This window comes from Marmota marmota, unplaced genomic scaffold, assembly GCF_001458135.2.
Source record: "Marmota marmota marmota unplaced genomic scaffold, marMar, whole genome shotgun sequence".
Classification (NCBI taxonomy): Eukaryota; Metazoa; Chordata; class Mammalia; order Rodentia; family Sciuridae; genus Marmota; species Marmota marmota.
The window spans coordinates 87,128,142-87,144,931 of record NW_026000026.1 but is presented as its reverse complement, the minus strand read 5'-3'; the positions used below and the strand labels follow the sequence as shown (position 1 = coordinate 87,144,931).

General features: G+C 38.2%; 1 protein-coding gene across 6 annotated transcripts in view; it reads right to left on the bottom strand.

The window, feature by feature from the left end:
* Nucleotides 1-16,790, bottom strand: part of Znf608 (zinc finger protein 608) — a 107,099-nt gene that overhangs the window by 82,112 nt on the left and 8,197 nt on the right. Inside the window, exon 1 of one of the 6 annotated variants that reach the window (XM_048811830.1) lies at nt 2,189-2,871. The exons of the other annotated variants lie outside the window; for them this stretch is intronic. Within the exon in view, the coding sequence (XP_048667787.1) occupies nt 2,189-2,293 (105 nt within the window). The 5' untranslated portion in view covers nt 2,294-2,871. Of the gene's footprint in view, nt 1-2,188; nt 2,872-16,790 lie in introns of those variants that run through there. 6 annotated transcript variants of the gene reach the window in all.

Below are 16,790 nucleotides of genomic sequence, written 5' to 3'. Positions count from 1 at the left end.
ATTAGTTGTTCTGGCCCTACCTCCCATTTGACCAAGTACAGTAATTAACCACCTGTAAAACACCTTAATGAAGTCATATTTAAAGCAATACAGTGGTGATTTTTCTATACAGAACCACATTTAAAAAACATTCTAATAGCCATTACTAACATCTGTCCAGAGAGAGAGAGAGAGAAGGGTATTTAGCATTGTCTAAATGCACCCAAAGAAGCTTAATAAGGGTGAGGATCAGGGACTAGGTATTTGGGGACATGAAAAAAACTTAAGCACTCTCCAAATGATTCAGACACATAACTCAGATCAAGAACTATTTATATTAAGGTTTCAAGAATTTTTTAATATTGGATCAAAAATTATATAGAAACATGACCCTCAAAATCAATAAGGTAAATATCTTATCTCCCAGTTAAAGACCTTAAAGATAGTTCAAGTACCATAAAATCAGCAGAAGAAAAAGAGTTTAATAATAGTCTTAGAGTAAGAAAGGTCTTCCTAAACCAATATAAAACCCAGAAGCCATACAAATATATAAATTGTAAAACTGACTACACAATTTAAGATATTTCACCGGGCACTAGCATAAATATAATCAAAAGACAAATGAAGAGATGGGAGAAAATTTTTGCAAAGCACATGAAAATGTTGCAAACAAAAGAATAGTGCATTTAATTAATATACACTAAAATACTTTTAAGTCAACAAGAAATGGCCACTAGCACATTAGAAAAGTAGTCAAAGGTTATAAATACCAACATGTAGGAAAATAAAGAGATAATGGCTTGTACATATGAAAAAATACAAATTTAAATAATCTGTAATAATACATTAACATTGAAGCCAGAAAAGCATAATTCACAGCATTAAATTATAGAAATACAGGCACATAAGTTCCAGTGTTAATAGCTATTCAACCTGATGCAATCAAGTTGGAGAACAACTGCATTTTGAAATACATGTGTGCAAAGATGTTCACTAGAAAATTTTTTGCAGCTGAAAAATACTGGAAACAACCTAAAGGCTTTCAGACTAGTTTAATTATGGAATCAAAGGTAGAAAAGGAACACGTGCTATCCAAAGACACATGGTTAACTGCAAAGGGCAAGGTGCAGATCAGTTTCTTTGCTTTTAATTTTTTTTTCTTTTTCTTTTTTTGCAGTACCCAGGTTTGAACCCACTGGGGATTGAGCCCACAAAGCTAAACTCCAGCCCTTTTTATTTTATTTTATTTTGAGGGTCTCACTAAGCTGCTGAGGCTGGCCTTGAACTTGCAATCCTCTTGCCTTAGTCTCCTGAGTTACTAGCATTACAGGTGTGCACAACCGTGTAAATCAGTTTCTTTGATGTGCTCTAACTTGTGTACTGACAAGAGAAATATAAATATATGCTTGTCCAGATGGAAACTATTTTGAGAAGAACACACAAAATTGCTGTAAGTAACTGGTTCGAATAGTCTGGGAAGGGGGAAGTAAAAACTACTTTCCATTATACAATATTTTAGGACAACTTAAACTCCTATAGATTTATTTATTGCTTTTTTAATATAAAAATTATAATAGTTTCTCAGTCTCCAAATGAGGAGGTATGTCAAACCCCCAGCAAGTATGCAAGTAATCTTCTGAGGTGCAATGCAAAAAATATTGACCTTTCTATTTACATTACTACCCCATCATTTTCTGATGTTAGCATATTTGGTAGAAATCAACTACATTAATATAATCACACATGTAAGTACGGGAGTGATGGAGACACTGGAACACATGTCCCTGGGAAAAGTAATCTCTTTTAATTAATGTTTTCTGAAAAAATGTAACATTTTGTTCACTCTTTTAAAAAAAATTTTAAAAAGCCTCAATATTGGGGCTGGGACTGTGGCTCAGTGGCAGAGCACTTGCCTGCACCTGTGAGGCACTGGGTTTGAACCTCAGCACTACATAAAAATAAAATAAAGGTATTGTGTGTATCTACAACTAAAACATATATACTTTTTATTTTTTAAACACCTCCATATTTACAATTTTGCAACGTGAAATCACTTGATAAAATTCACACAAGATAACCCATCCATGTTTCTTAGCCACTTAGAAATGAAAATGAAATCAAAAGACTTAAGGACTGGAGCCAGAGTGAAGCTTAGGGCAGGTTCCCACACAGGACCATCACAGCCTGTCCCTCCCACCTTGAGTCTTACTTGATTGAGCCTGGCCTCTAGTTTCTTCTCCAACTTCATCTCCTCGCACTTGCCTCTGCAGCTCCTGCCACCCTGGAGCAGGAATCTCCTCAAACACTCCCCCATCTCAGGGCTTGCACACAGGCTGCTCCCCAGGTCTAAAAAGTTCCCACCACAAGAGGCCAAATGGCTCCTCCTCACTGTTCTCAGGTCCCTACTCAAACATAAACAAACATAAATTCTCCTTTCCCACCATCTCGCTCTCCCACCTTCCCAGACTCAATTCTCCCTTAAAGCAGGTGACACTAACCAAAATACATTTATTCATCAAGAATAAACTAGAATATAAGCTTCATGAGAACAGATGCTTTGGTTTGTTCACTACTGGACCTCCAGGACCCAGATTGTGCTTCACATAGAATAGGCATTCAAACACTACTTGCTGAGTGAAGGAAATGATACAGGAATGAATAGAAAAACAAATTAAGACTTTCACCAGCACTTTCTAATATCTACTGTCCAAACAAAATGGTCAAAGCTCTCTAAACTGTTGGGGGAAGGAGGGAAGGAATGAATGAAGAAGTGAATATCTAACTGCTGTCTGCATCTCCAGTTAAAAAACAAACAAACAAAAAACTTAACATATTTAAATTTGTATTTTTTCATATGTACTAAGCCATTATATCATTATATCATTTGCAAATGATAAAAACCTGCTATTTTTGTTTTGTTTTTAACCATAAGACCTATCTCCACCCACCTCCACACCCCTCCCCCACCGCCTCAAGCATTTATGCAGAGCCTTCCTGATACAATGGAGTACTATTCCAGGGACCCCAGAGGCCCACAGCTGCACCCAAGTACCAGACCTCCCCCACACCAATACCCATCCCCTCTCTCTAATTTGATCAGCTTTTCTCCACCACCAGCCCATTAGCAAACAGGCTATTAAAAGTTCCCCACTCTAAAAAAATGATAGACTAGTCCATATATATATATATATATATTTTTTTTTTTTTTTCTCAACTAATAAAAAATCCAGTCCTCCAGTCAGATTTTTAATTCCCTTATCCTTACCCCTCAACCCAGGACCATCTGCGTTAAGGTCACCATCAGTCAGTTCTGAATCTCATCTTAACCTGACTTCTTGGCAGCATTTGCCAGGGCTGATCCGAGCCTCCTTGCAGGAATTTCCTCATTTGCTCACCAGAAACACCAGATTGACTGGGTTTTCTTCTGCCTCACTGAAGTGGTGCCAGCTCCTCCTAATATCCATGGCTCAGCTCTGGACCCCTGTTTTCTCCAACTATCCTCATTCTCTAGGTGACCCTGCTTCAGCCCAATAATTTTAAAGCCAAGCAAAATATGCCCATCCCTTCTTATCTGTGTCTCCTGCCTAGCCATCCAACTAAACAAACATCATTTGGCAACCAGCAACCAGCAGCTGTATCAAAACTGAGTTGTAACTTTTTTTTTTTTTTTTTTGGTACTCAGGATTGAACCCAGGGGTGCTGTACCACTGAACTACAATCCAAGCCATTTTTATTTTATTTTAAGACTTCTCACAAAGTTGATCAGGCTGGCCTCAAACTTGGGATCTTCCTATCTCAGTTCCTGAATAGCTGGGATTACTTGTAGGAATCACTGCACCAGACTAATCATAATTCATGATTCCACTTGTCCCCAAATCCAGGTGTTATCCTTAATCGTCAATCATCATTCTTTCATGACTGCTTATCTAAGCCCTACCGAATCATGACTACCAAAGTCTCTTGTCTCTCCTCGAGCCTACTGAAGAAGTTTTATAACTGATTTCCCTGTTCCTCTTCTTGTCTCTCTATCGTCAACTCTATAAAAAACAGACCAAATCCAGTTATTCCCTTGCTCAAAATTCTGAAATTTTTCTCATATTCAGACTAAAATTCAAACTCCTCACCATGATCTACAAGGCCCTGCATGATCAGGTGTGTGCCCAACTCCCAACCCAATCTGGACAAAGTCTGTGCAAAAACATTCCATGTGTATTATCGGAGTGGCTTTAACAGCATGTGCAGTCAGCCAAGAAAAAGCCTAGGAAGCATGTCCAGAAAAAAGTGCAAACGTCCAATCAATCGGGATTCCAGGCTTTGGTTCCCCTCTCCATTCAGCGTCAGTTGCTGCTGAATCTGCTGACAGGGCTCTTTCTGCTGAGTCTGCTCTTTCTCTCCCATCTCAAGCTTATACTTGATATGGCTCTCTACCCTGTAATAGAGCTTCAAAATCAGCTCCATCAGACCCTGTGCTTCAACCTCATCCCTCATGTGCAGTTCCCAGCACCAGAAGGCTTAAAGAAACATTAACAACAGAAGAAGTTTTACAACAAGTAGGCAAATTTTCATTTTTCTGGCCAACTTCCTTGCCCACTGTATCCTAAAATGTTCCAGAATTTCCAACAGCAAAACACACAACTGTGTGCTCTGGCAACCCAAAAGGCTCTCCTTTCCCCAAATCAAGACATCAGAGGCAATAAAAAGTACCACCACTTGTATAAATCGTGGTGAGCTTATCACACCCATGATCTTTCTGATTTGTGTCCTTGGGATCCCAGTGGCCTTTATCTAAGCCTCTTCTTCATAACTGTCAGTTCATTAATTTGCATAACTGTGCATTAGTTCTATTCTTCACATCAATTTCTTCAAGTCTGTTAAAAATTGGTAGAAATTTCTAGAAAACACAACTTATAGATGGGAATACATATAAAACTCTAATAACAGATATGAAAAGTAAAAAGATATATAACATCTATGCTGAAGTGTAATTTGCAGCACAATTTCATATAAGTACCAAGCCTCAGACTCTCATTTGTTTATTAGGTCCCTAATCGAATCTTAACTCCCTATTTTAGTTATAAAAACAACGCCCCCCCAAAAAAAAAAATCAAGGGAAAGGGAAAGTATGTCAGATTCTGCTTCAGCTTCATCATTCGCATCCTTAAGGTCAACTGTAAGTATCTTTAAAAAACCCTGAGAAGGATTTCAGGAAAATAGAAGGGAGACCAAGAGTGATGAAAGGGGATGAAGAAGAGCCTGAGAAAAGGATGACCTCACTGACCTGTACTGTACTCCTCCCAGGAAGCCCCTTCTCTTAGCCCATTTACATAGATTTTTTCATGACCTGAAAAATCACCATTCAACACCCCTGGCCTTCTGCTTATCTACCTTGCTGTGCAAGATAACCTCAAGTTCATTGCTTGGGCCATTTTAAAATGCTAAGGACTCTATAATCAAATATTAAAGCAACCGGTACATACTAAATATAACACATAAATTTAGCTCCTTCTCTATATCGGAGTGGATTTAACAGCATGTGCAGTCAGCCAAGACAAAGCCTAGGAAGCATGTCCAGAAAAAAGTGCAAACGTCCAATCAATCAGGATTCCAGGCTTTGGTTATGAATGTTGTGAAGTATGTTTGTTTATAAATATCTGGGTACATTTACATTCCTGTGCAAGAAATGTATCCATGTTGCTTGCTTTGTAGAACACTGTGCCATTAATTCCATCCATTTTTCTACAATAAAGCAGACATTATCAATAGCCCATCTCACCTTCTATCCTGCTACTTTCTAAACCCATGGCCCATTACTCTTCTTCCTCTCTTTACAGTTTCAGGTAACACAAATAAAGTTCAGTATAGAATCCTATTAGCCTACCAACTTCAAAGCCAATTTATGGGCTCAAGATTAAGATCAGCAATGTCCAACAACAAAAGGGTGGCACAATTTCCATCCCTAAAGTTCTGCTCTTCACAGGGAACAACCAGGAGAAGAATGAGATCTTGAGCAGCTTTTAAATTATCAACTCAGATTATTGTTTCCATTCTGGCACAGCCATCAAATTCAAGAAGTGCAAAGAAGAAATGGGTGCTGAAAGGAAAGGTCTCTGTGGCACATAAGCTCTATCCACCTCCCGTTTCTACAAGCTCACCACCTCTTTGGCCTCACAGCTGCAGTCTGGGAAGAGCAAGCTGGTCCAGGCCTCAGAGAGCCCCACAAAGAGGCAAGAGCAGCCAGTAAATTCCTGGGATAGAGCAGGGATTTTCCCTAATGTTTGGTGCAGTCCAAACCAAGTCCCTTTACCAAGAAGCACCACCAACCAGAAAGTGATACCAAGGAAACTTGTTTTGAGTCCAGAAAGGCCAAATGTGAACTAGGAAGTACTTAAGAATAAAACATGATAAATGTTAAACATTCCAATCACACCTAGATTCTATTTATTCATGTTGTTGTAACCAATTCTTTAAGCTTTTCCTTGACTGTATATACATACATGTGTGTGTGTGTTTAAGTATATATGACTATGTTTATAAATATGAAATATACATATATGCTATATTTAGTGATTGATAGTTACTTTTAATTCTTTTGTGTTGTTTACTTGTTTCCTGCACTCCCCCAAAGGGTACTTTGAAATCTTTCCAGTTTTTACAATTAAACCTAACCATCTGGACAAAAATCTTCACATTCACTAAATTAGTCACAGATTTTGTGGGTAAGCTGAGAAACTAAATGCTATGCTCAGCGCTAGGATTTAAACCACATCTACCACAGCAAAACACTCTCTTTCCAATAATCTCTCCAATTATGCACGCACATTGAGGCTCAGATAACATGCAGGCAACCATACCTCACTGCACACAATTATTTGTACAGTTAGTGTTATTCTTCAGGTCCCAAAGTGAGTTGCAACAATTCCAAAATGAAATTCTTCAAAAACTTTTCACAATTTATCTTCCAGACAAAAGATAAAACAGCATCTATTTTTTCACCACCATTTAATATCCTACTGCTACTAGTATGTGCTGGTAAGCTGCTCACTAAATTCAAAAGCAATTTGCAAAGTTCTATATTTATGTATTGAACACTGGTAAAAACATTGATTTGAATATGCTGGGCATTTTCTAGATTTTGCAAGAACAAGAGTCTTCAGAGTTTACTACAGTTGTCAGAAAAGGAAAATTCAACATGTTTAAGGTTTAATATACTCAGAGAACTGACATCCAATCACCAGTACATAACTGTGGTATTACAGAACTTCCATCAATCTAAGACTGGACAGGATTATCTGCTGGAAGTAACTTTGCAGCTGTACAAGCTCCAGATAAATGGAAAACACTGGTTTATACAAGGAAATATGTATATGAATTTATAGCAGGCTTATAGATTCACACACTGGTCTTTCAAAGGAGACTTTAAGCCTTTAACATGAGCTAAAACAGAAAGTACTAGACTTTGGTATAAGCAGGTTTATAAAAGTCTTTTTTGGGAGCATCTTAAGTTAGCGTTTTTCCTTTCATATTTTATATGAGCAACATAAAGAATTCACTTACATAATATACAGAAGAACAGGTTAAATAGAAGAGCCAAGAGGAGCTTCTGTTCAGACTAAGTCCTGAGGGACAGAAAGCTCAGCACTCCTCCCTATTCTTACACTACAAAAGAACACAAACTTACCCAACTAGATGGCATTTTAAAAATCCTTAGAAGCATTCAGATTGGAGAGGCACTGACAATTTGGTAAAAAGATTTCTTTCCAGAAGAATTAAAACCATAGACAGATCTCAAGCTTGGACAGCCCAAGGCTGTCATAAATATTAACTGGAGTCATGTTTTTCATTTTTGCATTTATGTTTTGCTGCCTAAGTAAACATAGACTGAGCACATATTAACAAACAACCACCAGAGAAATCAAATTTAGGTGAGCATTTGTAGAGTTTTACCACCTGGGTAAAAAAATAAAATAAAATAAAAATCAGGATTTTTAAAAAACTGTGTTTCACAAATTTAGTCTACTTGGTGACTATGACAATTAAGTCTCAGGCAATTTAAAAATCAGGAGTTTAAAAAATTATGTTGGACTTTCAAGTGTCTTTCCTAATAAAGAGAAGATAATAGGAAAGAAATGAACAAAAAACACCTTAAAAAGTCACTAGTAGTTTAACAAGACTGAAACCACCTAGTCTTCATTTTCATACCCTCTTTGCTTTCCCAACCCCAGAAGAAATATATCTGTGAAGTGAAGCTTTCAGCCATCATTTGGAGTCAAAAATCATGCCATTTCAGAAGAATCACAATATCAAAACAATCATGGGCAAACTTCAAGGAGAAAAACAAAACAAGATCCCCCTGAGCCAGCTAAGATTTTAAAAGCTCAGCTGATCAAATTCACAACAGGTAATGAACAAATTACTTTAATGGTGCAGAAGGGATGTGCCTGTTCATGGCCAAACAGAACACAAAAGAAACAATACTTACACCCTGAGTTAACAGAAAGGGTGATGGACTAATACACCAGACAGCAGTTTGAGAAAAAGGGTTTCACTCCCAATATTAATGTAAAAATAGAAATATAGATCTGGAAAGTGCTTAGGATGACACTGCTAGAAAACAACACTTTACTAGAGATTTCTAGAAGCCTATTTATTCACAAGATTAAAAGGATGAGCTACAACTACTTATTGGACAAACACTATGATTTCTGGCCTTTTACTGTTTAAAATCCTTAAGGGGGGAGGTAAAAAATGCCGAAATTCAGGGTGCCAGGCAACAGCTCTTCCTCCCTTCCTCCCTACCCCCCCCAAAATTGCTATACCACTTCACTGCCATTGCTGAAGAATCCCTTTCTATTCAGAAACGTGGCCCCTAACTAATGAAATAGGGGGATTTCTGCAAAGGGTTCCTACTATTCATGAGAATGTATTGTCCAGGGCCATGGCAACAAAGGCCTCCAGCAACCACCCACTTTCCCACACACCTTTCTTCTACTCTTTACTCCACTCACCACCACCATCCCCCTCCACCAACAGGAGGGTTAGGGTTCAGCAACAATCTTCTAGAGGAAGCTTAAGGCTTCAGCTTCTTGAGCAGCAGCAAAGACATAACAACCTGCCTAACGGTTCTTCCCCTCATTCTTTACCGCTCAAAAAGTGCACTTGGCCAGGCAGTTCTCACCATTAGACAATTCATTCTTCTCTTGCCTCCTTTGTGTGTGTGGGGGGGGGAGCAAAAACAGCTGAGCGTGATCACAAAACACAACTCTGGGCATTCAATTTCTATACCTTACAGCCTCATTTTTTTTTCATCTCCTAGTCCATAGGATTTAGTGACCGGAGTAAGTCTTAATCTGTAAACAAATGGTTTGCTCTACAATTAAACCATTCATTTGTCTTTTTATTCCCCCTTTCCCTTAACTGCTTGGCGGCTGCCCAACCCAGAGACTTCTAGGTTCTTCTATTATTTAGCTCTCCCAATGGTTAAAAGGCAATAAGCTCATTTGGAGTTGATAAAACCATGCACCATCAACAAAAGCATGTAATGCTTCCAAGATGCACAGTGGCTTCTAAACGCACAATGAGGATCTGTGTGCAGTCTCCCCCCAAACAAAAATGCCAGGCCCCAATTAAGCACCCTGGGGGCCTTCAAAGCAGTTATGCTAAGTTGCAAATACAGAAAGATCCACTTGAACTCCAACTGTCTTGTGTGCTTTCCCTCCCAAGGTAGGGAAAAAGCCTGGGCAGACTGACCTCATTAAAGGGTAATTAGTGAACCCCGGGACTTGAGGGGCTACCACAATCATGCCCATTGTAAGCATTTCACTATGAGGCCACTATTTTCTTTCTTTTTTCTTTTTCTTTTTTTTAACCCAGGAGGTCTTTGCAATCTAAAAGGCCTACATTTTAAATTTTTAAGGATTTTAATCTGTTGTTTGTTTGTTTGTTTGTTTTTTCCCTACCACCAGTCATCCAGTAAGAAGAAAGCAAGCAATACAAAGAGCACTCCTTCTTCTTTTGTGGAATTCTGGTGTAGCTAACAATTAGGTTTTATCATAAAATCATTTATATTCTATATATATAGAATAATCTAAAACGAGTTTTGTTTAAATGTAGTGAAAATAAATGCTCCACTTCTTGATTACAGAGATTGAAAATAGCACATAAAAAGGGACAGTAAAAATCAATCAGTGCAGGGGTTTTACAGTTATTTATGACAATAATGTTGAAAAAAAACAATGGATGCATCATTTACATGTGAAGGTGTTACTTAGAAACTAATACTGAGTGATGTGATCAACATAACCACTTTACCATCAATAAAATCCTTCACACCTCTTTAAAGCCCATTATTACTGTTGATATCAATCTGCCAAGATGTTTGAGGACTGAATTCCACCATAAAATGCACCAGTAAATTTTACTGTTTACATTCTTTAACTTAAGGGTACCACCTTTCTGCAAACACTAAGCCAGAGATCTACTGTCCAAGTAGTAAAATTCTCCAGTACAGTAGTGGAGACAGTAGTTTTCAAGGCAAATAAGGTAAACGGTAGTCTTAACGTGACTTTCTCAAAAGGCAAAATTTAAACAATAACATTTACATATAATCAGGTGGATCAGATATCTTTGTAAAAAAAAAAACAAAAATCACTAAAAAGGAGGAAATAGAGCTGGAGTAATGAGAGTTGAAGCAATGATCTCCCTGAAAGTTAAGACCACCCCAAAACCCAGAGCCCTATTCACTCTCCTCACAGTAGATTATTTAAGGGAAGGAGAGACTTAAATCACAGATCTACACCCATCCCAGCTCTTGCAACTCAAGCATTCAAACAGTTTTGAGAGTGTGTTCCAAAGACCTATATACATATTTAGAGCACCCGTCACCGCCCACAGTGACCTGGCTAATGCTGCCCTTGTATTTGTCAGGCAAATTAATCACCCAATTCATGTATTTGGATTTACAGCTTTTGAACATCAAATGAAAGAATTTAAAAGTGTAGAACAAAAGTCCCTGTGTTTTAGCCAAATAAACTTTAGCTATATTTAGAAGTAAATTTGTGTGTATTTGTGTTCTAGTAAAACACTTTACAGGGACCCCTCCTTAGCCAAACATCCTTGTTTTGTTTATTTTAGAAATACTACAAAATTTATTTGCAAAACTTAAACATATGCAATATATTTGGGGAAATCTTGAAAAGATGGCAAAGACTCATTAAAGGCTGGTGGGGGCAAGGGACCCCAACCATAGTTGTTCTGTTTTGTTTGAATAAACCCAAGTATATGAGACTTTGGGGGACAGGGAAAAATGCAAATCCTGGAAGTCATTCCAAACAGTTGGAAACTCTTCCTCTTAAAGTAAATTCAAGGGCTCAAAAAATAAATATTCAAGAGCATTAATTTGTTTCTAGATGTGTGCGTGCAAGTAAAACAGCAGTCATAATGTGGAAATTTCAGTCACATTTTGCAACTAATTGGAAGCAGATTAGAATTCCGCCTCAGGGGAACGTTGTCAAACTAGAAGCTGGAGCAAATGAAGAAAGAGGTGAAGGCGTCGTGAAGAGCTGACAGATTTACAGCGCTCAGGGCCATAAACGGGTCCCGGGCGGGAAGGAGGGCGCGTCCCCGCGCCCCGCCGGGAGCGCGCAGCCCAGGCCCGAGACGCCAGCGGCCACGCCCCCAGGGACAAGGGCCCTCCATCTGCTCCCTAAGCGAAAACAATAAACGCACCTTCAGAAGAAGCCCCTGCTACTGATGAGATATCAAACCTGCAGACTGATAAACTGGAGGATGCAAAAGTCAGAGGGAGAGAAAGCTGCTTTATTTTTAGGGTGGGGGAGGGGAGAGAAAAAGAAAGCAGATTGTCGGGGATATTACAGCAATGGAGTAATGGAAACAGCTGCTGGCTTTCTACTTCAGTGTCTGGCATCTGCTGCGGCATCATGGGAAAGGCTGGTGAAGGATTTGGGCAAGGAATGCAAATGGAGACAATTGCCCAAATGGAGTTGGATGTAGAAAAGCATGATCGCTCTGTTTTAAAATCATGTTGCTCCCCTTTGGGGATCAGAAGCAAATACTATTACCTAACTCAAATTCCACCTTCAGAACAGCTTAAAGATCTGGGGAAATGAATCCCTTTCAATCCCTTATTCAAGATGTCAAAAAAAAAAAAAAAAAAGACGGGATAAAGTCTAGTCGTAGGAGCAGGCTCCATTTGTCAAAGGGTTTGGCTCATCTTCCATCTATCTTCACCGAAGTTAAAAATGAACTCTTTTTCTGTATATTCCACTTATTAAGAAAATAATTCTTTTTTTAAAGACACTGCTTACTTTTGAACTGGCTCTGGGGGCAGTTTCTATTTGTTGTGCCTATTTTCTCCTTTGTTGCAAAGGATTCAGTTCTGATTCATTTCCATCACAAAAGAATTAACGAAGAACTGAAGTGCAGGAGCACTAAGCGCTGCTGGGACAGTTATAAGCCTATAATAAAGCGCAGATTTGATAGCATTATCCATGTACTGTGGTGAACCACACACAAATAAACAGTTCTCTATGAAGATTGAAAACCCGATTTCAGTCCTTCCAATTCAAACATTATTGTTGTTTTTAACATGAGCCATCCATAAAATCAGCCAAGGATGTGACAGGAAATCCAAAAGTAATCTGGTCTGGCTATGCGCATTTGTGGGGTGGGGGGGTGGAGATGTTTTCCAGCTCACTCAGATAATATTTTAAGGGAAGAATGGGTTAAACTAAAATATAGGCACAGAAATAAATGGTACTTTTACGCCAACTAAATCCAAACGTGTGTCAAGTGTACTAACCAAAAGTACAGCCTTCCAACATGGGGAAAGCTTGCTACCCTAACTAGGAACAACTCAGACGTGACCTTTGAACCTTCAGTGACTAATGCGAAGGACAGAAAGGTACTGAAAGCAGCCAGAGGGCCAGATGTGAATCAAACCAGGAGTTTCCTTTAATCAAAAGGACGAACAGTGACTTCCAGGAGTTTATGAAAGTGTGACCAACTGGAACTTTGTCGTCTGTTGCTAATTGAAGCATATAAAAGAGTCCATTTCTTAAAACATACTACAAACACTTTTTTTTTTTTTTAATTCACTGCCACATGACAAAAACCAGAATCAAGCTGACTGGTAGAAGATCAGTGCAACCAAAGACCAAGCTATTATTTCAAACTGTCAGGGGAAAGCAGTAAAATTGCTACCAGGTCTCCTTAAGTTACCCTTCAATAAAAAGAAGCCATCAGGGAAATAAGAGGAAAAGAAAACACATCAAAACCTTAAAAGTCCCTTTAAGTAAAATTATACGTCTGTGGCACCATGCCATAAGCCAATTCCACAACCTAAATATCTACTTTCTAAAATCATTATGTACAACACAAAATATAATCAATGTATTTTTATTTACTCTAAAACTGTAAAAGCTGCATTCATATGGCATTATTGGAATATGCCTAAATGTCCCTGTAGGCACATTTTTCTTAAGGTGCTAGCTGACTATGAGGTTTCCCAGGAGGCAGAAACCTCAGTGGTTGAGCTGGATTCATCACAATGAATAATAATCAAACTGAGGGGGGAGGCGGGGTAGCTTTGAAAGATCAGCAATAGCATAGTATTTGTTCACCATTTCAAACCCACTTGTTCTAAGTTCTCTATTACAACTATAATATATACTTTTAAATTTTCATTTAGCTGTACTGGGATAAGAAAAGAAAACCTTCTAAATATCAGATGAGATTTCCATGGTTCAAGGTCCACAGACCTATCAAAATATAAGTATTTGTATTTGCTTTGTGATCATTTCAGGTCTTCAGGCAAAATCCACAATCTCTTCTACTATAGTCCCAAAGGTGTTTCTAAACAAAATTTAGCAAATATGCAGCATTTGGTTTTAAGAACTAAGAGTCTGACCATCTTGAATATCCCCTCCCCCAAAAACAGTCCAAATGCCAGGTCAATAAACTGTGAATAGTTCAACAACCTTTCATTTAGGTGCAATGGTTTTGTTCATGTTGCCAAAACCAGTTTCAATTAAAGACTTGTAACAGAAAGCAAGAAGCCACTAATGAAACTTTGGCTGTAAGGGAGAACTGGACATGTAGCAGAGTGGAACATAAAATCAATGATGATCTTTTTTTAAAGAATAAAGTCCATACCACCTAATATTCTCAGTCCAATCTACATATGCAACTACATTTATATACACTAATGAAATATCAGTTTCAGGGCACCAATATGATTCCTGTACTAATCTGTAAGGACAATCTAAGTCATTACTGAGGCAAGGATTTTCACCTTTTCTTCTATCATCTTAGGCAGGTACTATTATCATTTGTTGAGAACAACCTTAAGGAAGAAGGATTATTTCCACTGTGATGTTGCTATAAAGGATAAACCAATATATCTTTAGTTCTGGCTTCCCTTCCACATTATACAACAATGCTATACAAGTAAGGAATAAACTGTTTAGTATTCAAGCGAATCCCTTGATGTTCAGATCGCTGGCAAGTTCAGAGTGCTGGCAATCAAAACTATGTTGTGCTACAGTAATTACTATGAAAAACTTCCAGTGCTTAATATTAAAGAATAGAATAACACAATCCTTCCACCTCTTCTACACCTCTAGAGTGTGTTCAACATGGCAATTATCTTCTTTCAAGAATCGGAGTTTAAACTGCATTGAAACTCAATTATAAGCATGACTTTTTTAAAACACACACTTCAAAAGGCAGATTTCATCACATTCAAATCACTGAGCAAAATCTCTTTCCCAGCTTTGGAAAAAAAAAAATTCATCCCCCTCCCACGAGACATCTTCAAGTATAAAAATGACTTTTCTTAAGCTTTGGAGCCACTTTTCCCCCTTATTAAACTAGAGGGATGGCACAGCAGTTTTGAGAGACAAAGAGTGGGCCCATCTGATAAAAAGAGTTCAACCTGCAGCTCTTCTAAATGTCATGATCAGGCAGCCTACAACTGCTACCATGCTAAAAAACCAGATCACACACTTGTTAACAAAAACACATTACTTTGCTACTTTTAAGAATGCAAAGGAACTAGGAGTAGTAGATTTATGATTTAAGTGCTTGTGGCTAAAATAGCTTTCCAATTATCAAGGGCCTCTTAGGAAGAGCAAGAATGCATTATGTGTTAATGACCACAACCAGGGGTCCCTTCTCCACTCTTTTGTCAGAACCAGAGCAGATCCTCCCCGCAGCTTCACCATTAACATGTCTGTTTCCTGTCAGCCCACTCAGAGATAATGTCATTTATCTCAGGGAGGCACAAGCCCAGTCATTAGCTTCAATAAAAGACCTCAAACAAAGCCCAGATAATGTTTTATCCAGGGCTCTTACTAAACCCAGAACCAAGAATCTTAGTGCCTAAAAGTCACGAATTAGAAAGTTATCCTTAAAAAAGTATTTTGCTCATTATCGACAATGCTAGACTACATCTCTGAACAAGAGCATGGTCTATATATAGTAAACACCAATCCTAAGCACCATCACACACAATTAGATTAACCATAAATGTTGACCAAGGTTAGCCTGTGAGAGCACCCCCCACCTCCAGGAGGAAAATTGACAGAATAATTCAGGTACTAACTAAATAGTCAGATCTTTGAAGAACTGACCCCCACCCCCATTGTGAGTGCCTGCAGGAACCAAATAATCATTATAAAGTGGTCAATGGCCGAGCTTCTGGAAATCTTTTAAATAAAAGTGGAACTGGTTAAAATAAATGTAGGAACATGTGTTTTCACAGTGTTGCTCATATTACTGCAATTTCAAGTTTCTATGAAGTACCAGGTGAACTTTTTTAAATTAAAAAAACACACACACAGACACCATCAAAATTGGAGCAAATCTCAACCATCCAATCCCTGTTTTTCATGCTGAAAACGAAGAACAGATGGTACTTTCCATGTTGTTTGAATCTGGTTATTGAACACCTCTGTGGTTAGGGAGATTTCTGCTTAGCACTTTCGGCATACATTTCATTTACTAACTATAAAATGCTGCTTAGGAAAAATAAGTCTTTATAACACTCTAATTAAAACCATCTTGCAGCCAAGCAATTTCACTTGAAGAGCATTCTTAACCTCATGACATTTGGACAATCAATCCCCCCCACACACACTTTTTGTTTTAAAGACTATTTGTAAAGTTATTAAAAGTTGCTAACTATTATCTTCTTTAGCTCAATCTTAAACAGTTGTGCATATTTCTTAATCTCTCCAGCAAATATTAAACTCAGAATTCAGAGATGAACCTGATCACAAAAGTGCTCCAAGCTACACTCATGGGTTCTCACAGAAATGCTCCTTGGGAAAAAGGCAGCCCATCTGCACCCACCTCAAAAAGCCCTGTCACCTTCCAGGGAAGCCTATAGAAAAGTAAGGAGCTGGATTAATGCTGACTGGGAGCTACCCTTAGTTACCAACATTTCTAACAGCTAAATCCCTTATGTAGCTTTCAAAACAGTTTGCTGTCCAACAACAATGGACTTTGTTCTTTAATTATAGCAAGTGACCTTCCTGCCCTTTATTTCACCATAGATAATCTGCACTCTCTAAGCAGAATTCATAAGGGGCACTATATCTGGGGGAAAAAAAATCATCCACAAAACTCATTAATCAAAATATGTTCTTAAATTGCTCACACTCACTTAGAAAATGTGCCAGAATTCCCTAGTGAGGTGTAAAAAGGCTCTGCAAGAGAATAAAATAAAATGAATGATATCTTTTATAGGCAGGTCCATTTATAGATATCACCTTTAGGATGACAAGGACCATCTT